This window comes from Protobothrops mucrosquamatus, unplaced genomic scaffold (assembly GCF_001527695.2).
Source record: "Protobothrops mucrosquamatus isolate PMUCROS unplaced genomic scaffold, P.Mucros_1.0 scaffold2172, whole genome shotgun sequence".
Lineage (NCBI taxonomy): Eukaryota > Metazoa > Chordata > Lepidosauria > Squamata > Viperidae > Protobothrops > Protobothrops mucrosquamatus.
In genome coordinates, this window is record NW_015388266.1 from 4547 (window position 1) to 30757 (window position 26211).

Genomic DNA, 26211 nt, shown 5'->3' on the forward strand with positions numbered 1-26211 from the left:
ACCCACTGATGGCAGGTTGAAATCCCCCAAGACCATAAGTCTGGGGGTTCCAACCGCCACCCCGGCTATCACGTCAGCCAGCTCAGGCAGGGCTGTTGATACATAGCAGGGAGCCAGGTATATAATCAACAAGCCCACTTGTACCCCTTGCCCCCATTTCACAAGGAGGGACTCCACGCCGTCTATCTGAGGCACAGTGATCTCCCTAGGACAAAGGCCCTCCCTTATAATGACCGCTACCCCCCCGCCCCTACCCCGGGTCCTCGGCTGATGAAATGCCTGAAAACCTGGTGGGCAGATGTCTACAAGAGGTGCTTGTAGACATGAAGCTTCATGTGCTCACCTGCTGCTTTGGTGGCCTAGTTCCCAAAGAGCTATGGCCCAGTACCAGTCCATGGCCTGCCCTAGAGGCTTTCCAAGACCATATACACCTCTCTTTGGAGAATATGAAAATATATGAAAAATTATGTAAAACTTTTTTAATGCATAAAATATATGTAAAGGTTTTCTAGCCTTTGGTGCTGTGTATTCTAAGGGTCAAGTTGCATACATAAATCCTCAGTTATAAGCATATATACATATATTTCACTGGGTTGTAGAAGTCTTAAAAGATTGTTTGAGAAATCTTGTAAGAGTTTGGATCATATTCTGCTTTGAGTGGAATTTCTTGAAAAAAGCATAAGAGCATGATTGATGTCGATGTCTATTGAAGCTGGTAAGGAAATCAGGTTTTAACCTATAACGGGTCCCCAACCTCCGGTCCATGGACCAGTACTGGGGCATGGGATGCCAGCAACCGGTCCGCACAAACAAGGAAAGCCCCATCCTCAGGATGCAGGCAGCACACAAAACCACGCCCCTTCCGGTCTGTGGAAAAACCTCTCTCCACATAACCTGTCCCTTGTGCCCTTAAGGTTGGGGACCTCTGGCCTATAACATTTAATAAAATGTAGTTAAAAGCAGCAGAGTTAATGAAGCATAATTAGATTATGCTCTGTTTCAGGTAGACAGGTAGATTACCCTACCACTGCATGTTAACTTTTCTAAGAAATTAACAATGACATCAAAATTGAATGTATAATACAGCTATTAATTTGAATTCTTTGTAAGCATTCTCAAGTGATTCCTATATATTTGGAACGTGTAATTGTAATTCTGTCTTCTGATCATCTTGATCAGTGTCCAAATATTGATGAACAGTATTTCTACCAATGTCTGAAATAAAAAGAACATAAATAACAGAAAGTGACCTTTTGGGAACAAAGCCTGTGTAATGGTAGATAGGAATAACTTTGCAAGACGGGAAAAAGCCACAGCTAAGGACGGGTTGGTTAAGAGGCAACTTAGCCCACAGAAGTAATGAGGGCATGACAAATGTCTCAGAAGGGATCCTCCATGCTGTAAAGGTAACCGAAAAGAAAAACAGACTTGCAAGATATTGTTAATGTAACCTTATAATAAAGTAGAGCTAATACTTCAGGGTGAGCTTCTTGTATGGACCACCTCCAAGGTTGATATCCTGTTACACATTCAGTCTGTAGTACCCTCCATTTGATGCATTGAGTTCCGTTCCAGTAAACAAAGTATTTGTGATTTTTTTAGGTGATATTCTTTCTTTTTTTACCATTTAGATTTTTCCTAGGATAAAAAAGTAGATAGAAATACTAGATTCAGTCCATAAGCCTTTGAGAGCATTTCCTGTAAATTAATTTTTCATACAGTAAGGTCCCTTATTTTTTTCCTGACAAAGCCGCTTGTAAAAGGATCTTGGGTAAAAAGATTGAGAATTGGCCTTCTTAACTTATTATAACTCACTACTAGTTTGGAACAGAAATGCTGGGTTAGTTGGATGAACATCTGGATGTGTACAAAGCATTTTCTTCATATATCATCTCTAAATAAATTTACTTTTTAACAGGAGTTGACTCCTTCTGAAGCAAATGGAGTAATTTTGAAATATGAAGTATCTATTTCAGGAAGACCGCCACTTTCTTTTCCAACTAGATATTACACTGTGAATACCACGCAACTGATTTTAAATGTACAAAATGGGACATACTATGTGAGCGTTACAGCATTTAACAAAGTTGGTAAATCTCCTACATCAGGTTTGCTTATTCCAGCAACTAATTCAAAAGGTAAAAATTTTCACATAATTTAGTGAGGGAGAAAAATTCTAAACATTAACGTTAATACTAGACCACTTTTGTTTTTCTTATGGGGGCAGTCCAATTTTATTGAAGCCAGTTTGGTTTAGTGGTTTAGGAACCAGGCGAAAAAGCAAGAGACTATGGGTTCAAGTCCTGCCTTAGTTATGAAATTCAGCTAGGTGGCCTTGGGCTAGTCACTCACTCTAAGCCCAGTTCTCATCACAGGGCCGTTATTGTGGGGAAAATAAGAGGAGGAACTTAGTACACTTTAAATTATTCAGACTAATTTGTTATTTTGAAGATTTTTCTTCTGTTTGAAATGACTATTTAAAAAAACTTGTCTTTGACTTTCTTCAAAGATAAATAAATTTAAGGAAAGATTTCATCTTTATTGCAACAACATAGCTGTAGCAATTATTTTGATTAGTTCTGTTAGTGAATAGATAAAATATTCCATTTAGGTATCTTAAATATGATACTTCTTATATATACAAGAATCCAATTAGATCTTAAAAGTTTCAGTTGAACAACTGGCTTATGATATAATAATATGATGTGGTTCTAAAATATCTGAAGAACCGTCTCACTTCAACTGACTAGCCCACCACACTTGTTCCAGTGAAAAAGGCCACCTTTGGATTCTGTTGGCCAAAGAATGTCAGTTGGCAGGGTCCATGAGAAGACCTTCTCTGCCGTGGTTCCCACACTGTTGAATATTCTCTCATCAGAGCTAAGGTTCACCCTCGCACCTCGTGGCCTTCCAGAAGAGCCTCAAAACTTAGCTCTGCTGCTTAGCTATGGGTTCTGACAGGCCTGCTATGTTGGGGGGTGGCTGACCAGCTAGAGAAAATCTCTATCCCCCAGACCGCGCATCATCTTGATTTTTAGCTTTTTTTAATTCAGTTTTTCTAATTGTAATTGTTTTTGGTACATTTTACTTTTTATTATATTGTAAGCCAGCCAAAGTTGCTCTATCAGTGAGATGGGTGACATAGAAATTTAATAAATAAAATTTCAATAGGTATTCTGTAGAATACATATTAAAATTTATTTTCCTTTCCTAAAATACATTTGCTGCTATAGGGATGTCAGATATGAGAATTTTAAAAAGTTTTAAACTATTGAACATAGCCTGTCAAGATGAGAATAGTAAAAGTGCTCTAGTATCTGAATTCTCTCTCTTGCTCTTAGTGATAAAAAAACCCTTGAAATCTTGTTCTAGTTCTAATGTTTTCTTATCTGTGACTGTAGACATCCTCTCTGGCTTGATCAGAAATACGTTGGGATTGGATTGTTCATATGGCCAGCTGTATTATATTTCAAATAAGAGTCTTCAATTGAATTTTGATGTTAAAATTAGGAACTTTTTAGAATGCTAGAATTTTCACTTTATATCTCTTGCAGAATTAAGGTTTTTTTTTTCCCTAATTTCAGCTCCTGTGAAGAATCAACAACGTAAAGGACTTCCACCGTTTGAGACCCATTTAACCTGTCGAGGGTTTCTCAGTCAATCATTTATATATTAACTTACCGTTCTTTGTACATCGTTAAATTCGACGGGATGACTTACCGTCGTCCTTGGACCGAGTTTTGTCTTTTGTAAAAATTTTCCATTGGGATCTCTTATTAGACAGTAAATATGTTACCTGAGAAGAATTCTTTAGATGCACTTATTTCCTTTTAAAATAAAACCAACTCTTTTTTTTATATGCTGTACCCACCATGCTATATCTTTTAATGTAAAAAACATGCAAAGTGCAGAAAAGGAATAAGAAATAATATGCATTTATAAATAATATAAATATAATTATAATACATCTTATAAATTTATTTATTAGAAATAGTAAATGAAAGAAATTAAGGCCTAAGACAGTGGTGGTGAATCTATGGCACGGGTGCCAGAGGTGGCACTCGGAGCCCTCTCTGTGGGCACCTGTGCTGTTGCCCCAGCCTTGCCTCCCCCCGCGACCCCCTCCTCACCAGCAGCCCCCTGGAGAAGAGTTGCCCTTGAGTGTGGCCCACGTGGAGCAGCGCAGCCAAGGACATGGCAGCCAGGCAGTGTAGACAAGACTCTGCCCTTACGTCTCATCATGCACAGTTGATGCTGCGGGGCGTGGCCAGAGGGCGTGGCTGCCATGGCGCTGCTGGGCTGCCTGTGTGACCTGTGGCGGGCCCTGGAGGCAGTGAGTGGCCCTGCGGGCAGGTGGGGGCAGGGCAAGGGATGGAGCGGGGGCGGGGCCAGTTTTTAAGCACTCGGTCTCTAAAAGGTTCGCCATCACTGGCCTAAGATATAAAAAAGAAATTAAATCTAAATCTGCAGGCTTCCTATGTTACTGGCCTTAGTCATACCTGTGGGACAAGCAGTATTCATAACTAACAGTAAAGGAGAATTTTAGCATTTCAGCATTTTCAAGCCAATATACTATTTTTCCATATAAGCTAGGACCTCCAACCTGCAAACAGCTTGCAAGCCAATATACTGTATTGTTGTAAAGTTAGAAATTAGTACAGTTTTTGTTTTCCTTTTTTTTCATAACCTGTAAGCTGCCCATAGTCACCTTGTAGGGAAGATGAGCAGCATAAAATGTACTAAATAAATAAATAAAATTGCATCAGTTAGCAGTGGGGGAGCAGGAATTTTCATGTTACAAATACATTTTTCCTCAATACAATAATTCCTGAATGACATCATTTTGACAAAGCAACTAAAATCACTATTCTGTTGCCTGATAGAATTGTGACTTAATTATGACATAAGAAATATGTTCCTTTGCTGTTCAAACGCCCACTGTATGCCCTATCAGTTTGTAGGTCATTGAACCTTAAAGAACTTTTGTTTTGATACTTTACTACAGATGCCACCTCAGCAGTGTGCTCAGAGAAAGCCTAGAAAACATCATTGGGGGCAGACTAATAAAATACGTTGTGTCCTAGAATTTTGAAACTTCTTGTGGAGCAGATTTGGAAACTGATTTAGAATTTTAGAAATAATAGGATTTTTTTGTGTAGAAGGCTGTTATTTAAAGCTTGTTATACATAAAGCAAGCCAGAATAAATGTTAGTTGTAAGGATGTCATTCCTTTTATTTTAGCTGCTAAGTAAAAAAGCTGGTAAAGGAGAGACTTTCACATGGAATTTTTTTTTCCACAAATATTCCCACATCCTTCTCTGATACTGTCAAGTGATAAATCCTTGATATCCACATTTCCGATTAATTTGTTTTGTTGAAGTTTGTTTTATACAAAGGACTATTAGCCCACTACAAGTAAAAATGGAGAAGTAGGGAAAATCCCAAATGTTTGAACATTCTCTACGTTCAAAATATTTGACTAAGATAATGTGGTTGTGTATTTTTGGCATAGTTCATTCTCACAATTTTTTTTTAAATATTAGCAGTGAGTCTTAGAATATGTATGACAGAACTAGAATTGTACTTTTGCATCAGCTGCAGCTTCTTCTAGCAACTCAGAGCAGAGATTGCTTAGAGATTTAAAATCTTATAAGTAAAGACATTATACTTTAATCAAGCATCTTTTTATTTTTAAATATGTGTTAGAGTAATCCTGCTGTTCTGATCATATTTTATTTTCTGTTTCCCCAACAAAAAGAAAATCATTTATGTATTAAATGGTTTATTTCTATGATCACTATTTCATCAAAATCCAACAGTGATTTCCCACTGAATAATCTCTTGCCTTTTGCTTTCCCTCATGCTTGCTTCTTCACCAGAAAAATAGCATTGCGTGAAAATGTAATATATTTGTCTAGTAGATGGATTGTAATGGGACACATGCAGGTAGTCCTCAACTTACAACCGGTTGTTTAAATTGAAGTTAGAAGTTACGACAGACTCAAAAAAGGGGTCTTGGATTGGGGAGCCACAGCACTACCCTTTACGTGCTCAATAACATGGCCTCATTTATGCCCATTTGCAATGTCCCATGGCCACATGTCATTTTATGACAGTTTTGCAAAAATAACCTCAGTAATTATGTCTGGTCTTCAGAAAAACTGTGTTCATAGTGAACAGATTCACTTAACAACTGCAGTGCTTAACAACACTGCAAAAAAAGTTGTTAAATCAGGTTGGTCACATCACCTACCCATTAACAGGTGTTGTGTCTTAGGATCAGTAAAGGGCAGGCTCCATTATAGTCATAGCGCAAAGACAACCTGTACCACCAGAGCTAATTTTGGAGCAATGCAAATTGTCTTCAAGCTTTATGTACATTTATTACAATTATTTATATCTTGCCTTTTAGGATAACAATAATCTTAAAGCAGCTTGCAAGCAATATTAAAAACTTGAAAAAAGGGAGAAAGTTTTCAAGCATTTCTAATGCACAAGCAACTTCTTGCTGCTGTACCTAGCAGTATCTCTGGTTGTTTTCAAATGTGTCTGAAAATAGTTACTAAACAATTAAGTTAAATTTCTCTCTATGAGGAAATATGTGTGTGAGAGGATATCTTTTGTTTCTTAATGCAAAATTAGCATTTTTAATTTATGCAAATACAACCTGTACAATTCTTTTTTTAGGAACTGTAAAGCCATACAAGTGTTACATAATAACAGTATATCCATTATATAATGGTGGTCAAGGAGAAGGAGAATCAACACAGGCCTATCTTCAACAAGATGGTAGGTTTATTACCACTGCAAGTGCTTTCTTGATGATACAGTAATTGGTTTATCATATTATTTATAAACCTTGCCTAATTTTCATTATTAATTTATACCAAAGTGGAGTACAAAACAGTAAAGCTATAGGAACTTAGCTTCAATCATAAAATATGACAGTAAGGAAAGAAAGAGAAAGAAATGGGATGCAATAACATGTATTTTTTTAAAAAAGTCTAGATAAACGATGCGCCAACTAAGATTGAGCAAGGTTATTAGACTGTAATGCTTTTGGTGAATGTAAACAGGCATTTATAAGTTTCAAAAAAAACACCTTGAACTGCTTGATGGTATGGTGTCAACTAGTGCTGCTTCTTCATAAAAGTTAATATAGTTCTAGTAAGCTGTCCCTTTAATAGCCTTTCAGCATTTTGCTCTACTTCATCTGCAGACAAATCCCAAAAGCCATTATCGGGTAATTTCTCATTTCCTTTTGTTCTGCACTTATGTAACTTACATAATAGAGCTTGTTTATGAGAGAAGTTGGTCTTTAGAAAAAAAAAACTTTTAAAAATACTTTTGATTCATAGTTCCTGCTACTGGACCTACTGTTCGAACAAAGAAACTTGGAAAGTTTGAAGCTATTTTAGAATGGGAACATCTCTCGGTGGAGGAACAAAATGGGTTTATCAAAAACTACACCATTTCTTATAGAACAGTGAATGGAGATGAAAGAGGTAATTGTGTTGTTAATTTTTAGTTATTTGAACAATATCCTAGCCCAAGGTTTCAAACTTAACTTTACGCTTTACCAGATCCAGGCTGCAAAAATTCCAAAAAAATCACTACATGGCAACAAAGGGTTATAGTTTTGATTGAGACCGAAGGTGGATCATAAGTAGATCTAAAAACACCTACTTGGAATGAACAGTCAACGAAGAACATGTGTTTCTGAGAACACCTGTTTGTCAGGACATGATACAACACCATAAGGACGGTGTAATAAGTACTTAACAATTGGAAAGTATATCTAATGACATACTTACGTGAGATGTACCCTGACGGGAACAATAATATTTAGAAGCTTTAGCTGGTGCAAAATGTGGCTGCATGAGCAGCCTCTCCATCAGCACGTATGCCTCCATTCTGTGGGCTGCCTTGGTTGCCAGTTTTATTCTGGGTGTAATTTATTTTGTAATACAAAATGCTAGTGATGATCTATAAAGCCTTTCATGTCATGGGACAGATTATTTGAGGGACCGCCTCTCTTCAGTTACATCTAATCCAATCAGATCTGGGAGGAGGGTCATGTTCTAAATCCCTTCTGCTAAGCAGCTCTGTTATGGTTCCAACTGTATGGAACATTAGTTTTAGTATTCGTCACATCTTCCAGAACAAATTACCGACAGGTACTGAGTTGCCATCATATTTCATCCAATACAGTATGTGCATGTTACGATATGCAGTAATATTAATATTGAGCTGACCATCTCAATGCGTAACTACAGGCAGCTCATATTTTGACAGAATTAATAAAATTAGAAATGAAGGATGAACTATACTGAGATCAGATCTAAATGTTCTTATTTGGATTAAGGTTAGAGAAAACTAGTTTGGATAGATTTAATGTAAAATATTGTCAATCCGTTTTTTTTAATTTCTAGTTGTGGCTGTGGACCCTTCGAAAACAGAGTACTTACTATCATCTTTATTAAGTAATACTTTGTATGTTGTGCATATGACAGCATACACAGAAAGTGGAGGAACAGCTGGTCCTCAGTTTACATTTTCTACAAATAGATTTGGTAAGTTTTTGTATATAAATATTTCAATTTTTAAAATAATCAGCTTGGGATGAAATGCCTCCTAAGTACCCATTAGAGTTCCTCCTTTTTTGGACCACTTGAAAGTCATGTATAGATGATTTCATTACTTCGTTCTATATTACATACCCTGGGAATGTGACATAATTCACAAATCAGGTGATTTATTTGTTTTTGTCGGAGGGGTTTCTTTTGTTTTGCACAATATGTGAATTTAAACATTATGGTTAAGGATAGGTATGATCCAAAAGGATAGGTATGATTCATTTGTTATTTTAGAGGTTTTTTACATTGTTTTTAGGTAAACTAATAAACATTTGAAGAAAATGTGCTGATTTCCTTTTGCGTTTTTTCTTTTTCAGAGGATGGAGAAATAGAAGCAATAGTTGTTCCTATCTGCATAGCATTTCTGCTACTTACTTTATTGGGTGTATTAGTTTGCTTCAGCAAACGAGATACGTAAGTATCCTTAGTGGTACTATCTTGTACAGCACCATATATTCAGCACAATGCAGGTCATTCTTGATTGAGCAAGGGAGGGAGGGCTACATTGGTACTAATGTACATGTGTGTGTGTATATTGTGTAATTCTGAATATCACTTGTTATTTTTTTACTTGAGTTTTTATTATTTTTCTCCAGCATTAAGAAACACATCTGGCCTAATGTGCCTGATCCTTCAAAGAGTGTGATTGCTCAGTGGTCACCACAGACACCAGCTAAGGTAAAAGGAAAAAAACAAAATTGGATTATAAACTAATTAACAAAAATATAAAAATGGGAGAGGCAATTTTCACTATTGGCTCCAGATGTGACATCCTCCCCTAATGCCCTGGGGTTGATTTATGGAGAGCTATATGATTGGGGAAATCGAAAAAGAGCAAAATATCTCCTCCTCCATTCTGTCAACCTAATGTTGAATCAGAGTTTACATGGAGAAAAGAGGCTGTTGCATTTGATGAAGAACTTGATTGGAATCCAGGCCAAATCTTCAACTAAATGCAAAAATGTAAATATTTTCTTATATGGTATATTTTAAAAAAGCAATCCTAATATATTAGAAGATTCAATATATAATAACCTAATTTTTAAAAAATCAAAAGGACAAATCTTATATACTATGCAGAACTGTCAGGCATGTACGGAGAATAATGTAAATTCAGCAGAACTTACATTATCTGGTATAACTTGTATTGTGAAAAGTTTCATTCTCAGATCATGTGTTTTAGTAATGAACATTTCAGGGAGATAGAGACCAATCTGAAAGGCCAAAGAGGCACTTCGTTAATTTACTACTGAAGAAGCTCGACTTTCTGACAGAAAGAAAGGAATGATGAGGGCAGACTAAAGATAACATCAAATGAATGTAGTTTTGATTTAAAATCAAATTGCATGACAGATAATTACAATGACATTTTTGTCTTTTTTTTTTAAAGCATTTTAATTCAAAAGAGGAAATATATCCAGAGGGCAGTTTTACTGATGTCAGTGTTGTAGAAATTGAAGCGGAGGACAAGAAATCCCTCTCAGATCAAGATCTGAAGCCTTTCGACTTGCTTAGGAAAGAGAAGAGCGCCTCAGAAGGTCACAGCAGTGGTATAGGAGGTTCATCCTGCATGTCTTCTCCTCGACAAAGTGTTTCGGATAGCGATGAAGGGGAACCTGCTCAGAACACTTCCGGCACTGTGCAGTACTCAACTGTAATACCCAGTGGCTACCGGGATCAAATTCCTTCAGTGCAAGTCTTTGCCAGATCTGAATCTACACAGCCTCTCTTAGATTCAGAAGAGAGGCCAGAGGATCAACAGATGCTTGGAAATGACCACTCAGTGCCCAAGCAGCGCTACTTCAAGCAAAATAGCAGCTGCGATGACACGGCCACAGATTTCGAAAAAGCGAAACAGATTTCTCCAATAAGTGAGGAAGATGCTGCCAGGCTGCCAGCATCACAAATGGGTGGATCTGGCCCAGAAACAGATGAACAAGGGAAGGACTTAATAGGTGCATTTTCTCCTAACCTAATGGAACAGGCTGGGCAGCTTGAAAATAACATAGATATGGTAACCAATGAAGAGATGCCCAAAAGCTACCTTCCGCAGACTGTACGGCAAGGTGGTTATATGCCCCAATGAAAAGACAATACTGTTTTGCCATTGCTCTGTTTTTTAAAAATTATGTTTCAGGTGAAAATCAGGCTCATCTATGGAAGATAATTTGGACAACATGAGATTTGGGAAACTTGAAAAGACTTTTAAAGGAAAATTTCTAGACTTCTACTGATTTTTTTCCTTCAAGCACTACATATATTCAATTTCAGAGATACGTTTATTACATTTCAGTTTTGTCCTGGGCATTCCACTTTGTTTTTAATGTAGAATATAAAGTTACATTCATTTGCATAAAGACATATAGGCCAGGAGTTGATAATTGCAAATATTTCCCTACAGTTAAGACCATAAGAGGTTAAAACGTACATTATGAATGCTCCATTTGTGATTGTCTAGCACCAACTTTTCAAAAATAGTGTTTTAATTACAGTGAGAGTTATCCAGAAGCAAATAGTTTACTGCCTATCTGGCCAAACATAATTGCCTCAGACAGAATATAAACATTACATGGGTTTAGTTATAGCTCCAATAATTAACTAACTAGAAATGTTTTGTTTGCTTGGGCTCTTTCTCTGACCGTAGCATGTTACTCATGTCAATCAAGGACTGCATTAATTGAGTGAATTATCAGCTAATTGAATCATGATTATGTCAAAAAGTTGACTGGTAATATTTCACGTTGACTTTTGACTGCCAGTATTTCATGCCTTTTGTATCTTGCACTTTGAGCCATATCTGCAGAAATGTAAATACTACATTTGGAACCCAATCCTACAAAGTTAAATCTCTGTATATGCTTATTTTTATTACCGTATCATAATTAGAGGCAATTGTTACTAAAGAGGAATATATACTTTTCTTTTGCTAACTGCTAAAATGCCAGGTTCTGGTATTCCTTCCTGTGCATAATTATGAAGGCTGGAAACCACACAGCTGGGTTATTGAAGACACTATGCTGAGCCGTGGTCTTTGTTTTGCAGTTCTTTTTGCTCCAACGTATGAAGACATTTATTTCTTGGAAATATCAATTCCTTTGGTTCATACAAGTTTATTAAAAACAAATTTCCACAATGCATTAATAGCCTGAATGTCTTTTGATGCAGTCCAGGAACACTAAAATTGCATAAGAATTAAAGATTATTTGATTGTTTTTTAACAATTTCAGTATGTATATATTGAAACTTTAGAGATCATCACCTTGATTACTCTCATGTTCCTCTTTGGGGGGGGGGTATTATTAGTAATAGCTGACATTTATACAGTAGAGAAGCTGATAAGTTATACACCACAAGCTCAAAATATAACCACAAATATATTTAATCATTTTCAAAGTTTCAAATAATCTTAAATGGCCTTATTTTACTCTTTTTCTGCATATGTCATTGTAATATTTTCATGTTTGGAAATGAAGTCAATGCAAGCCTAGTTAATCACAGGTTTATTATGATTTGGCTGTTCACAGTTTGTTTTCACTTTGTCAGCAACTCAAATCATTTTTTGAAAGCTAACAGTTTAATGCCTATTCATTGAAACTATCCTACACTGAATCCTAGAAAATGAAGAACAGAAATTGTTCATTGATGAAAACGGAATGAATTGTAAACATAATCCACAATTCTTGCCAAATTGTCCTCAAATCTTTTCTAAGTGTAATGGAGAAACTTGACTTCCTATCTTATGGGGTAGTCAGTCTATTATTTTGTATCTCTTTCCAACAAATTAAATGTCACTGCTGCAGGTGAAAACCCTTTTCAATGTTTTTTAATCTGTTTATCTCAATCCACCATGTAAGCAAACCATTTTGAACATGTTTCCTCTTAAATATAGTAAATAGAAGCCACCAATTAATTTTATAATTCCTATATTCTAATTGTGGAATGCACAAAGCGTGCCCATTAACATTCTACAAAAGCACCATTATCTAAATTGGGAGAATGTTATATGATATGGTGTTATTCAAAAAACAGATTACATCACAACAATGTAACTTCAAACATATAAGAATGGTGCTCAGAATTGTATTACAGTATTACTTCCTTATAATTTCTCCAACCTTTTGACCACCTGTATTAACCTCATAGATTTTTAGGTGGAAAACCTTTGCATAGTTAATCCCCACTTACAGTATACAGTATAATAGAGCATTTTCTCAAGTTCACAATTACTACTTCAATCCAGAAAATAAGTAGAACATTGTAACTGTCTCAAAAAAAAACCCTGCTAGCAAAAAAGGGCTGGTTTGTTTAAAACTGTCAAACTGGCTTAATTATTATTTAAAAAATGACCTTCAACCCAAGTTTCCCCAAAGAGGCTTTTAATCTGAACAAAGCTCAGTGTATTGGGCTTTGCTTTCTAAAGATGGATTCCCCCATGGAAAAATTTGATCATTGAAGCAGAGACAGCCTTCCTTCAAGACTGGAGTCTTTCTTGATCTCCAACAGGGAAAACCCATCAGTCCTCTGACTCCTGCTGGAACAGTATTTTTTTTCAAACTTGGCAGCTTTCCGATGAATGGAAAGCTGGCTGGGGAATTCTGTGTTGAAGCCCAGTCAACTTAAGGTAGCCAAGCTTGAAAAACATTGATGGACTATCACAGGGGACATATTTCAGCATAAATATATTTTCACAAATTTGATTTGTTATATTTTAAGCCTCAATTTCTTCATTACTACGAAACAAATTAATCCACCTATCGTGCCAATTATTTTTTAAGTTAAACATGACTCCAGTGTTGGAACACAATTATTTTTGTTGCAATTTATATATTCTCATGGTATGTAGCCCTTAATTTTACCATTATTGTGAACATCCACTGACGTCGACTTGGTGTTAAATTCTGCTGAATAAAATCCCTCAGATAAATTGAATGTTGGGTTGTTTTAAAACTATTTGCCTGTGATTGAATAAATTAGGTACAGAATAACATTATATAGCATTTTTAACGGAAATAGTTCAAAGTAATTCTGTACCTTGGGTTTTTTAAATACAATTAAGTAGCAAGGATTCCAAGTTTAATTTTATTGCATCTGAAGGTAATTGATATGATTAGGAAAGTATTTGTTTAGTCAGTTAAATTTATAATCAGCTTCCTTGCATATCAAGAGGAATGTTGCTCTTGATGTCTTAAATGTGAAGACAGATTAGTAGGAAAGGAAGAAAATCCAAGAAAAGTTATGATGACTTTTTAAGGGTCTTCTGCTTTTTTGTTCTGACTTTTACCTCAGGTGAAAGCAATAATTTAACTTAAATGTTAGTATATATCAAAGCAGTTATTAATAGATGTAAAGACTGCATAAATAAATAAGCTGCTTACTTACAGAAATATCCATTAAGAATGGAAAAAATCTTGTCTATCAGGCAGGACTGTCCACAGGATGTGGTCAAGAAAGACAAGATGGTGGCCACAGCAATGCAATGCCTATTTTATTGTGGCCACCATTTTAATTTTTTTTACTACATCCTGTGGACAACCCAATGATGATGACTGGATCTACTCATGGCTTGCTATGTAATTGGTGACTATAGCTAATTAAAAATAAGAGGCTATTTGTGACATTAAATCATCCCAATATCACTATGCCTCATTAAAATTGGTGTCCCTCCATTGGACCTTTATGGGGCAGCTTGATAATTTTTTATTCTTTTTGTCCAATTACCAGTTGTAAAGAAATATTAAAAATGATTTAATAATTGTAAATTATAATTGAATTGTATGTTGCTAAAGTCAAAGAATTGTTAAGGTGAAAGGAATCAGGAAATGCTCTTTTTTTTTTTTGCATGACAAAGTAGCACTGATTTAGACTATAGACTTTTGCAAACTATTTCAGTAGATACATGTCTTGATTAACATACCTTCCTCAGACCTGCTTCCTATTCCATTATTTCTATCTACTAGATACATATCCAAGCATCTGGTATTGTAAACTAAAATATTAGATTGATTAATATTTATAATTTACTTCTTGGTCCTTCCATGTAACAGATTCCTTCCCTATGGACAATGGAACTGTAAAAGAAGATGCCTTTATACCCAGCACTTAACTGAAAAGCATAAGACCAAAAAAAACCCAACCCTCTTTTTTTTATATACATATACAAAAGAAGCCAAAGGCAGAAATCTGCTTTGTTCAAAAAATGAGGGGTTGGCTTGATGTGAAAGGACTAGGGTAGAACTCAGAATATACTTTATAGAAGCTTATAAACAGCACTTACATTTATCAAATATAGTTGAAGAGCATTCAGTCCTAGATTTAGAGTAAGGAAATAGGAAATTGCGCATTTTAAAAAGTATTGTATTTGATTTGCAGTTTAGAGTTAATCTATTAATAGTGCAATTTACTGAAAGTAGTCATAATGTTTTAACAATGTGTGTTATCTATCTGAACATTTACAGCAGCCAAAATCCTCTTTGTACTTTTGCAAGAAGTGAAAGAGCTTGTATTTGGCACATGTTGTTTACGTGCTGGTACTAGCTGGTTACTAGGAAGAGTTCACATTGCCATTGCCAGAAATAGTTGCTTCATCTTTTTAACAATTTCAGTGGACACATCATGCTGATTGTATCTCTGCCCATGAATGGAAGAGAACTGTTCTAAGTGACCTAAGTTATAACTCTATTGTATAAGTCAGGGGTCCCCAACCCTGGTATGTGGACCAGTTCCGGGCCATGGCATGCCAGCAACCGGGCCACACAAACAAAGCCCCATCCACAGGATGCAGGCAGCACACAAAACCATGCTCCCTCCGGTCCTCAGAAAAAACTCTCTCCATGGAACCGGTCCCTGGTGCCCAAAAGGTTGGGGATTTCTGGTATAAGTTGTCTTCTGGTGCCTAAGAAACTAAGAGTTAAATTAAAAAGAAAGCAAAATCCACCTTAAAAGTATGAATAAGACAATTCTGCTGCTGTTGTTGCACTGAATGTGTGAGGAATTCTGGGAGTTGAAGTCCACAAGTCATAAAGGTCAAGTTTGAAGACCCCTGGTATACACATTCATTATTTGATCTGAAAAATCTGCAGATTCTTTACCTGTTGCTGGTCATTATAGCCAATTCATTTTGTATAATGTACCAGTTATCAGGGCCTTTAACCTTTCTATAAAGCTGTCCTAATACCCCTTCCTCATTATGTGAATGCATGTTTGTTACCGTATAAATGTGAAAACACTTGTTGGCATTTGAATTTGTAGCTTTCAGTCTTTTCCCTGAATTGCCATTTATGTATTTCTTTGAAATCCATCTATAAACAATTACAAAATTATTAAAAGAGCTATTATGTTGTTTGTATTGTTGCCTTTTTTCATTATAAATTTTTTATTGCTTTTAAAATAAAAAAATAATTTGTCATGTATTTTTCTATTGCTTTTTTTCAGATATTTTTACACTAATATAAGAATTACTTTTGCTAATGTAATAATTATACTACTAGTATAATTCACCTTGCTTGCAAAATAGTGGGAGAGATTAAAGCTGTATGGATTATCAAGACACATTATTTTAGAAGCTGGAAAATCATCTAAAAACAATTTACAAAACTTCTTTCTATAATATGCAAAAGCATGCACTGAATGCTGCTATACCAAATGACAAATGCTATTTTATTTAAATTATGTTGATATTGCTTCACATTTAAAAAGGAACGGCATCAAAGAAAAAACTGCAGTTTTTTAAAACAAAATCAATATTTAGCACATTACCAAAAGGCCTGGGAGAATGAAAAAGGCCAGGCATAATCCAACCATAACTAACTAGGAGGACATTCCATAGTCTAGAGATTACCAAGGAAAATGATAAAGTATTTAATTTTTTTGTTTTGTTTCAATTTTGCTTACAAGCATGAAGAAACTGAAAAAAGAAAAAATTAACAAAGGAACATAATATACATATATAAGCAACGGATGGAAACTAATCAAGGAGAGAGGCAACCTACAACTAAGGAGAAATTTTCTGACAGAACAATTAATCAGTGGAACAACCTGCATCCAGAAGTTGTGAATGCTCCAACACTGGAAGTTTTTAAGAGACTGGACAGCCATTTGTCTGAAATGGTATAGGGTTTCCTGCCTGAGCAGGGGATTGGACTAGATGACCACCAAAGTCCCTTCCAACTTTATTATTATTTTTAAGTAATATACTTAAGAAAAATATGTTTTTAAACAATGAATTAAAAAATGGAAACTATGCAACATTTGATCAATGCAAAATTTTAAATTAGTATGGCAGTCTTCAACTGAACTATATTCTACCTGTTTAACCTTAGCCCAAGCTTAATAAATCCAGACTTCTTCATAAATAATTTTCAAATTTTTAGAATATAGTTCATGTTACATTAACATATTTCACAATAACATCTTTTAAACTTTCCCCATATTAACAAGCTTAGGAACACTAAATCAAAACAGATTGATTGACTGACTGATTGAGTCACTATGTGTCATCAAGTCACTTTCGACTCCTACCAATTCTTCATTATGAGCCTTCCTCATCCCTTTGCACACAACACTTAGACTTTAATAGGCTAAAATATTTCATATATTAATATATTAATTGCGTGGAAATTATTTTGTGTGTAACTTTTTAAAAGCTTAAATGCTACTTAAGAGAAAAATATATAATTGCCTGGTTTCCAAATGGACCCTGCTAAACAACTTAATCTGCTAATAATAACAACGTTGGCAAAAGTAAAAAAATGAAGGGAAAACTCACACAATATGAGTTTAAGAATGACATTCTCCCATTACTATTTAATTACCTGATGTAAATCTAATATTCCTAATGAGCCTAAGAACATAAAGTATTTATAAGACGCTATTGTATTATTCAATATTTTGCAGGATGTTAATGCTACATCCAATATCTCAATTGAAAAATGATCTTGCTTCATTTTATATTACTGGCAAGAAGGTGTAAACATAACTCCAGTTGTAATCTAAGAATAAAAGACACAAGTCACATAGGTTGGAAGCAATTTCATACTTTTATAACAGAGTACTAGGACAGAATATGGCATTGTGACAATATTTTATCCACTACTTTAAAGTTAGAAATTTTAGAAAGTTAATCTTCATCCCATCTTGATGATGATCCCAAAACATGTCTGTTCTTCCAAGCCTTGAGGCAGGCTGTTGGTAGAGTCCTATTGGTGATGTTTCTTGTTAGATGGAGCATTCTTATACAGCACCTGAGATTTTCTTGTTGTGTTTATTATCATTGTTGTTTTATATTCTTATTTGATATAAAATACCTAGAGTCATCTTGGAGTCAGATAGATTTAAAATCTCTGAAATAAACATATATCAAAACAATATGTTTCTTCAGTCAATGCTATGTATAAAAACAGCATTTGAAGATGCAAGCTATCGACCTTATTGGCATAATTGTTTCCAAACTGGGCTATGGAATAGATGACTATTATTTCTATAGCATAAGGGACTTGAATTACTCTTGTGATTTATCCAGTGGAGATCAGGGCTGAATAAACATTTCAAAGTCTACATCTATTCAGTGGATCATCAACGACTTGGACGACGGGATAGATGGGGAACTCATCAAATTTGCAGGCAACACCAAGCTGGCAGGAATAGCCAACACTCCAGAAGACAGGTTTAAGATACAGAAGGATCTGGACAGACTTGAACACTGGGCGCTATCTAACAAAATGAAATTCAATGGTGAAAAAAACAAGGTTCTACATTTAGGCAAGAAAAACCAAATGCACAGGTATAGTATAGGGGGTACCTTGCTCAATAGTAGTAACTGTGAGAGGGATCTTGGAATCCTAATGGACAATCACTTAAATATGAGCCAGCAGTGTGCTGCAGCTGCCAAAAAAGCAACAAAGTGCTAGGCTGCATTAACAGAGGGATAGAATTAAGATCATGTGAAGTGTTAATACCACTTTACAATGCCTTGGTAAGGTCACACTTGGAATACTGCATCCAGTTTTGGTCACCGCAATGTAAAAAAGATGTTGAGACTCTAGAAAGAGTACAGAGAAAATCCTTGCTAGAGTAGTAAGGCAAGAAGAGCAGATTAAAGGATTTAAGATTAAGAAAGAAACATATAAACTTCAGGCTTATGCAGATGACCTAGCATTTATATTAGAAGACCAGAACATTCAGGGCAGAAACTATTCGAAATTCTGGAAAAGTACGGGGATCATGCAGGCTTAAAAATAAATAAAAATAAAACAAAGATCATTACAAAAAATATGACTAACATACAAAAAGGAAACCTCGAGGCAAAATTAGGCATACAAGTAGTTTCCAAATTAAAATACCTAAGGGTAGTTATTTCAGCACGCTGCTCATCAATCAAAGAAGACAACTATGGTAAATTGGTAAAGAATATTAAAGTAGATCTAGAACGCTGGAAAAACTTACACCTTTCATTACTCGGGAGAATTGCAGCAGTAAAAATGAACATCTTACCTAAAATGATATTTTGTTTCAGAACATCCCAATTCAACTAGACAAGAAATTTTTCAAGGAGTTAAATAAAATAATCTTAGAATTTGTGTGGTCTGGTAAGAAGGCTAGAATAAAATTAAAGGCTCTACAGGATGCCAAAGAAAGGGGTGGTTTAGGTTTCCCTGATTGGGAATTATATTACCTAGCTGCGGCCCTGACATGGATTAGCGATTGGATAACCTTAGAAAATCAAAGATGTTTACAGTTAGAGGGTTATGATCTCCAGCAGGGATGGCATGCTCACATGTGGATGGGGCAAAGGAGAAATCACCAATATTTCTTAAGACACAAGGTTCGGCAAGGATTAATAAAAAGCTGGAACATAGTTAAACGTCAATATTACACAAAGATCCCGGCCTGGTTATCGCCATTGGAGACAGTTACATATCCCAATCTGTTTAGGAAAGACAAGGTTATTACATATAAAGACATTTTGACAGAAGAGGGTTATTTAAAATCAAAACAAGAGCTAAGACCACAAGGAATAGACATAGAGTGGTGGTCTTACCTCCAGATACAGGCAAGATACATGAAAGATAAGCAAGAATGGGGTATTAATAGACAAAGTACGGGGCTAGACAAAATATTGTTAGGCCCGGAGAAAAAACAAATAAAGAATATTTACAAACACTTATTGGAGTATAAACTATTCGAGGAGCAGGTCAAAGAAACAATGGTGACATGGGCAACAGACCTAGGATATAATATAAATATATATAATATAAATCAATGGCAGCAGGTATGGGTGCGAAACAATAAAATCATATTGGCGACATCATATAAAGAGAATTTGTATAAGATGGTTTACAGATGGCATCTCCCTCCAGCCAGATTAGCAAAAATATATAACGGATACTCATCTTTGTGCTGGAAGTGTAAAAAAGAAAAGGGCACTTTCTTTCATATACAGTATGGTGGTCATGTCGAGAAGCACAGGTGTATTGGCATATGGTCTGGGAATGGGCAATAGAAATGACTAAGCAAAACATTCAGTACAAACCTGAGACATTGCTGTTAGGAATACTAGAAAAAAATGTAAATAAAGATGACACATATTTATTCATTCACGTGGTTACAGCGGCAAGGATATTATTTGCTCAAAAATGGAAAGCTACGGATGTACCGAGTGGGGAAACACTAATTCAGAAAATCATGTATTGCGCAGAATTAGACAGGATAACTAAAAGATTAAAAAATCAGGATGAAACAGACTTTTATCAAATATGGAATAAATTTTATAGATGGTGGGGAAAAATGGAGGTCATTGTAATGAGATAAGTTAAGATTGAGATTAGTATGGTGCTATTGTAAAGAGATATATTATTTGTAATTAATGTAAATATGGACTGAGATGTCTGTCAAAGATGATTTACCATGTTCAATGTTTTTAATTCCTTTTTTTCTTTTTCTATTCAATAAAAATTTATATATATATAAAAAGAAAGAGTACAGAGAAGAGCAACAAAGATGATTAGGGGACTGGAGTATAAAGCATATAAGGAACGGCTGCTGGAATTGGGTATATCTAGTTTAATGAAGAGAAGGACGAGGGGGGACATAATAGCAGTGTTCCAATATCTCAGGGGCTGCCACAAAGAAGAGAGAGTCAATCTATTTTCCAAGGTGCCTGAAGGCAGGACAAGAAGCAACGGGTGGAAACTAAGCAAGGAGAGAAGCAACCTAGAACTAAGGAGAAACTTCCTGACAGTTAGAACAATTAACCAGTGGAACAACCTGCCTCCAGAAGCAGTGAATGCTTCAACACTGGAAGTTTTTAAGAAGAGACTGGATAGCCATTTGTCTGAGATGGGGGTTGGACTAGATGACCTCCAAGGTCCCTTCCAACTTTACTACTACTACTACTACTACTACTACTACTACTACTACTATTATTATTATTATTATTATTATTATTATTATTCTACATAATTTTGAACTTAGCATTTAAGAACTACACAACTTATAGAGAGATTAGGAAAATTGCATATGACTTTTTCTCTAGTTATCAAGGAATACTGTATTTAGATCTGAAGGAAAGTGACTTGTTATAGAAGATCCCTAATGCTGCACCTTTGTATGTGTCAAACCCATCTTTTGCTTACACACAAAAAAAAAACACACAAAGAAGAATTCCATCTAGTTCCTCAATGTCAGCCCAAAAAGAAAAAAAGATGAAATACATTTGGTCAAAATCAGCATTTATGTGCTCAACAAAAACTGACAAGGATATGTAATCTAAAATACATAAATCGTTCCGTGGCAGATAGTGGGGATATTTTACATGCCACACTGAACATTTCTGCAATGCTTTGTGCAATCAGCCTCTGTGGGATGGAGAATTCAGATCTTATCCTTTCTCCTCTTATCAGGAACAAAGTCATATTTATGTCATGGTCACAATTCTATAGATTTGAAAGCTATTAACAGATCCTCATATCAGATGTGTCCAGCAGTGCAGTAAGTAATATGCAAAATAAGGAAGTGCTTTGTCAGATGAAAAAAAAAACCCAAGAAGATTTGATAGTAGCTTCTTAGCTACTTCAGAACTTTTAAACACCCTTATCACTTCATTGCAATCATTTGACTTCTTTCTTCTTTTTTCTTCTAATCTTTCTGTTCCAAGAAAATCTAATTCATCTCAATGCTGGGTAGATTATGAAATAGTGTATCATATAGAGAGATTAACACTTTTGAGAACCACCTAGTCAGGCAAAAGCATAGCTTCTAAATACCCTTATCACTTCACTGAAACCATTTGAAGTTTTTTCTTCTAATCTTTCTGTTCCAAGAAACTCTAGTTTATCTCAACACTGGGTAAATTATGAAATACTTTAATAGAGAGAGAGAGAGAGACTGACACTTCTGAGAACCACTTATTCAGGCAAAAGCATTATGGCATCAATAGAAACAACTTTTACCCAAGAAATCTTGAACTCTGACATTATATAAAATATGAACTCTTTAAAGTGACCTTTCTAGGTTTACATTTTTTTGATAGAATGAAAACCTTTCAACCACTGAGTACAAATACAAATGATACAAAGCCTTTACATATTTATATTTATTTCTACATAACCTTTTTATACCAATCTTTACAACACATTCAATTGTTTCGATTGACAATTATATGACTTCATTTTCACCTCCATGTATAACATATTTGAGATCTGTGATAACAAAAATTTTAAGAAGGCATAGCTTTGACCGTATTTGCAACAAAAGCATATCCAACAGATTTTTTTTTGTAATTAATACTTTGATAGTAATTTAACTGTATCTGGTGCTACATAAGGATCCTCAGCACTACAACAGTCCAAAGAAGCATTGCTGGGTTTCAATTTATTTTGTATTTTGTCTACATTCTCGCAATCCAGGAACTCTCTTGAACAGAGTTTTTCAAATATGAATTAAATTCAGTTTTCTCCTGTAAATTTTCCTGATATTGCATTTCTTCTTTTGCAGAACTTTGAGAATCCCTTCTAGTGGTTAGAAATGTTTGATTCTTGAAGTCATGGTTCAAAGATGATACTGAGAGAAAAAATTCTAGAGCTTTGTATTCTCCACTGCAAAAAGTCCCTTGACCAGCAACCTTAATTTCTGCAGTAACATTTGCTTGTTTGAAGCAGTTTTCAGGATTCAGCAATGGCAACTCATTCTCATTGCAAGTATCCATTTTCAAAATATTGATGTCATCCTCAAAAGATGAGTTCCCCAATAAGACTTTCTGTTGAAGAAAGGAAAATTGCAGATTCTAAGAATTTAAGCCTCCTTTACTAGTGAAAATGAAAATAACCATCAGCAAAGAGGATGTACATAGGAAAAAAATAAGAAAAATAAATAATTGTACTGCTGTTACTGTCCACATGGATGTGGCAACCTCAGAAAGAAGAGTAACTACTCAGATGGTTGTATCCTATGTGCCATTGCTTCTTCATTCAATCAGGCAAGCAAACTATTGATAGATTTTTTGGGGCATCCCTCTGCCCTCTAATTGTTTACGTAATATGATAATTCTTTCATGTGTTCACCAGCTTCAGTACGCAATTTAGTTAATGTGGTCAGAACAGAAGATACTGCAAGCTCACTCTTGGGTCTAAAGACAAATTATATTTACAGAAGGACAGCAAAGTAGAGGAAGAAGAATGGGAGGTGGCAGCATCATTAAGGACAACCAATGCAAAGGTTAGGGGCTATTTCCTCAATGGATCCGATCTCATGGCTACATACTATATTTCAAGGGCTGACAAGGGACATTTTTTGGCTAATAGACTGTGATAGTTATGGTTAAAAATGAATTGGAGGCTCATCATTTACAGTGATGTACATTACACTTAGCTATTAGCTGTACAGTTTACATTACATTAGCTATTTTTTCTATGCAAAATTGCACATTTGTTTTCAATTATCTCCAATAGTATTGAATCCGAAATGTCAGAGGTGAAGAAGGTTTGACAAAGTCAAGTCCATGGCTGTTATTACTCATGGAGATTCATGTTGCATAAGGACTAGAGAAAGTTCTGGGCCATGACAATCAATTTCTCACAGCCTGCCCAGTCCTTACCTGAGATACAGCAGGACAACTTGCTATTACAGGATGTGGAATCTGAGGCCAGCAAATTCGTTTTATCCTGATAAAACAAAAGCAAACTGATTTAGTTCTCCAATACTTGCATTTGATGACATCTCAAGAATGGAACCAAGAGACTTGAACTTCAGTCCCCGCTTTATGGATTTTCACAGGGTTTAGAACATTTCTATTTGATGTCTACATGAAGATTCTGGGTAAGATCAGAGATGACATATTATCAGTATGATGATGATACTCAGTTGTATATCTCAGTTCATGTTGAGTTAAGCGATGCCACAACTTCCCTCTTTAGGCTAGAGGCTGTTAAAGTCTGGATGAGGAGCAATGAGCTGAAGCTGAACCCTGACAAAACAGAATAGTTTTGGAATTGTGTTCTTTGGTTTATAGAGAATTGTCATCTTTGATGCTGGATGAAGTTGCACTGCCCCAGATGTTCCTGGTGCTTAATCTGGGGTTTCTCCTGGACTTGCCACTTCTGTTCGAGGAGCAGGTGGCACTCATGGCTAGGAAGGCCTTTGTACAATTGTAGATTGTGCATCAATTATACCCTTTCCTGTACCAACAGCCCTGCTCATGCTCATCCACACCCTAGTCACCTCTTTCTGTTGGAGACAGGAAAAATGCAGATTCTAAGAATTTAAGCTTCCTTTATTGGTGAAAATGGAAACAACCATCAGCAAACAGAATGTATAGTAGATGGGGGGGGGACAAATACTTCTACTGCTGCTACTGCCCACATTAAAATGGGAGCAACAGGAAGAGTAAATACTCAGATGGTTGCTTGTGTCTACATGGCGCTCTAAATGAGGATGAGTAAACATGCTTTATATGGGGCTGCCCTTGAAAAGTATCTGGAAACTTCAGTTGGTTCAAAATGCGGTGGCCTCCATGGCTTTGTGCAAGTCTAGATTTGCACATTTCACCCCTCTTGCGGAAGCTGTATTGGTTGCTGATTTGCTTCCAGGTCTAATTAAAGGTGTTGGTTACCTTTAAAGTCCTATGGGCTTGGGACCAGGTTATTTGAAGGAGTGTCTCTTCCTAGTTACATCTACCCAGCACACTAAATTGAGGAGTCAGGATGGGTTCCCCCATTAAGGAGGTCCATCTAGTGGGATGAAGAAGGCACTTTTCCATAGTGGTTCCCTCCCTGTGGAACATTATCTCTCCAGAGATAAGACTGGCCCCCATCTTGTTAGCCTGGTCCTTTCTCTGCGGGCCTGGGGATCCCAGCCTGATATGGAGACCATAAAGTAGCTTATCTGAATGTTGTCATGGGGGAAGAGATGGGATTGTTTTGGTTTTGAATTTGGGATCTTATCTTTATAAGCCACTCTGAGTAGCTATGAGGGAGTTGGATATCCATATAAACCTTTTTATTAAATAAACAAAGGTCCCCTTCCTTTTATTTGATCTCCTAAACTGAAACATTTGGGAGGTTGAGACTATTCTGAGGGAACTTCGGGTACTTGTATTTCCTTCTTGATAATATATTAAATATTACATAACGTAACATAATTCAGGACCAGATGGACTACACCCCAAGGTTCTGAAGGAACTGCAGATGTGATCTCAGAACCACTGAACTATATCTTTCAAAGATCCTGGAGCACTGGGGAACTACCAGAGGACTGGAAGAGAGCTGATGTTCCCATCTTCAAAAAAGGGAAAAATCTTCATCAATGATTTGGATGAGGGGATAGATGGGGAACTTATCAAATTTGCAGATGACACTAAGCTGGCAGGAATAGCCAACATTCCAGGAGATAGGCCTAAGATACAGAAGGATCTTGACAAACTTGAACATTAGGCTTTATCTAACAAAATGAAATTCAATGGTGAAAAAAGTAAAATTCTACATTTAGGCAAGAAAAACCAAATGCACAGGTATAGTATAGGTGGTACCTTGCTGGAATTGGGTATGTCTAGTTTAATGAAAAGGGGTGACATAATAGCAGTATTCCAATATCTCAGGGGCTGCCACAAAGAAGAGGGAGTCAGGCTATTGTCCAAAGCACCTGAGGGCAGGACAAAAAGCAACGGATGGAAACTAGTCAAGGAGAAAAGCAACCTAGAACTGAGGAGAAATTTCCTGACAGTTAGAACAATTAATCAGTGGAACAACCTGCCTCCAGAAGCGGTGAATGCTCCAACACTGGAAGTTTTTAAGAAGAGACTGGACAGCCATTTGTCTGAAACGGTATAGGGTTTCCTGCCTGAGAAGGGTGTTGGATTAGATGACCTCCAAGGTCCCTTCCAACTTTATTATTATTATTATTATTATTATTGTTGTTGTTGTTGTTGTTGTTGTTGTTGTTGTTGTTACTCATAACATAACATAACATAACATAACATAACATAACATAACATAACATAACATAACATAACATAACATAACATAACATAACATAACAGCAATGTTATGTTATGTTTAGGTTTGGAGGAAATGTATGCAATGGTCCA

The 26211-nt window shown here is 35.9% G+C and overlaps 2 protein-coding genes across 2 annotated transcripts in view; one reads left to right on the forward strand and one right to left on the reverse strand.

The window, feature by feature from the left end:
- IL6ST (interleukin 6 signal transducer) overlaps positions 1–11926 on the forward strand; it is a gene marked incomplete in the record, with an annotated part of 15876 nt that extends 3950 nt beyond the window's left edge. Inside the window, 8 exon segments of the mRNA XM_015824252.1 lie at positions 1919–2138; positions 3585–3605; positions 6643–6789; positions 7359–7505; positions 8433–8573; positions 8954–9050; positions 9233–9314; positions 10027–11926. Coding sequence (XP_015679738.1) covers positions 1919–2138; positions 3585–3605; positions 6643–6789; positions 7359–7505; positions 8433–8573; positions 8954–9050; positions 9233–9314; positions 10027–10722 — 1551 coding nt within the window.
- A 10295-nt stretch (positions 11927–22221) lies between these two features.
- IL31RA (interleukin 31 receptor A) overlaps positions 22222–26211 on the reverse strand; it is a 30523-nt gene continuing 26533 nt past the window's right edge. Inside the window, exons 12-13 of the mRNA XM_015824255.1 lie at positions 23725–23791; positions 22222–22887 (exon numbers count right to left, since the gene is read on the reverse strand). Of these exons, the coding sequence (XP_015679741.1) occupies positions 22519–22887; positions 23725–23791 (436 nt within the window). The 3' untranslated portion in view covers positions 22222–22518. The remainder of the gene's footprint in view (positions 22888–23724; positions 23792–26211) is intronic.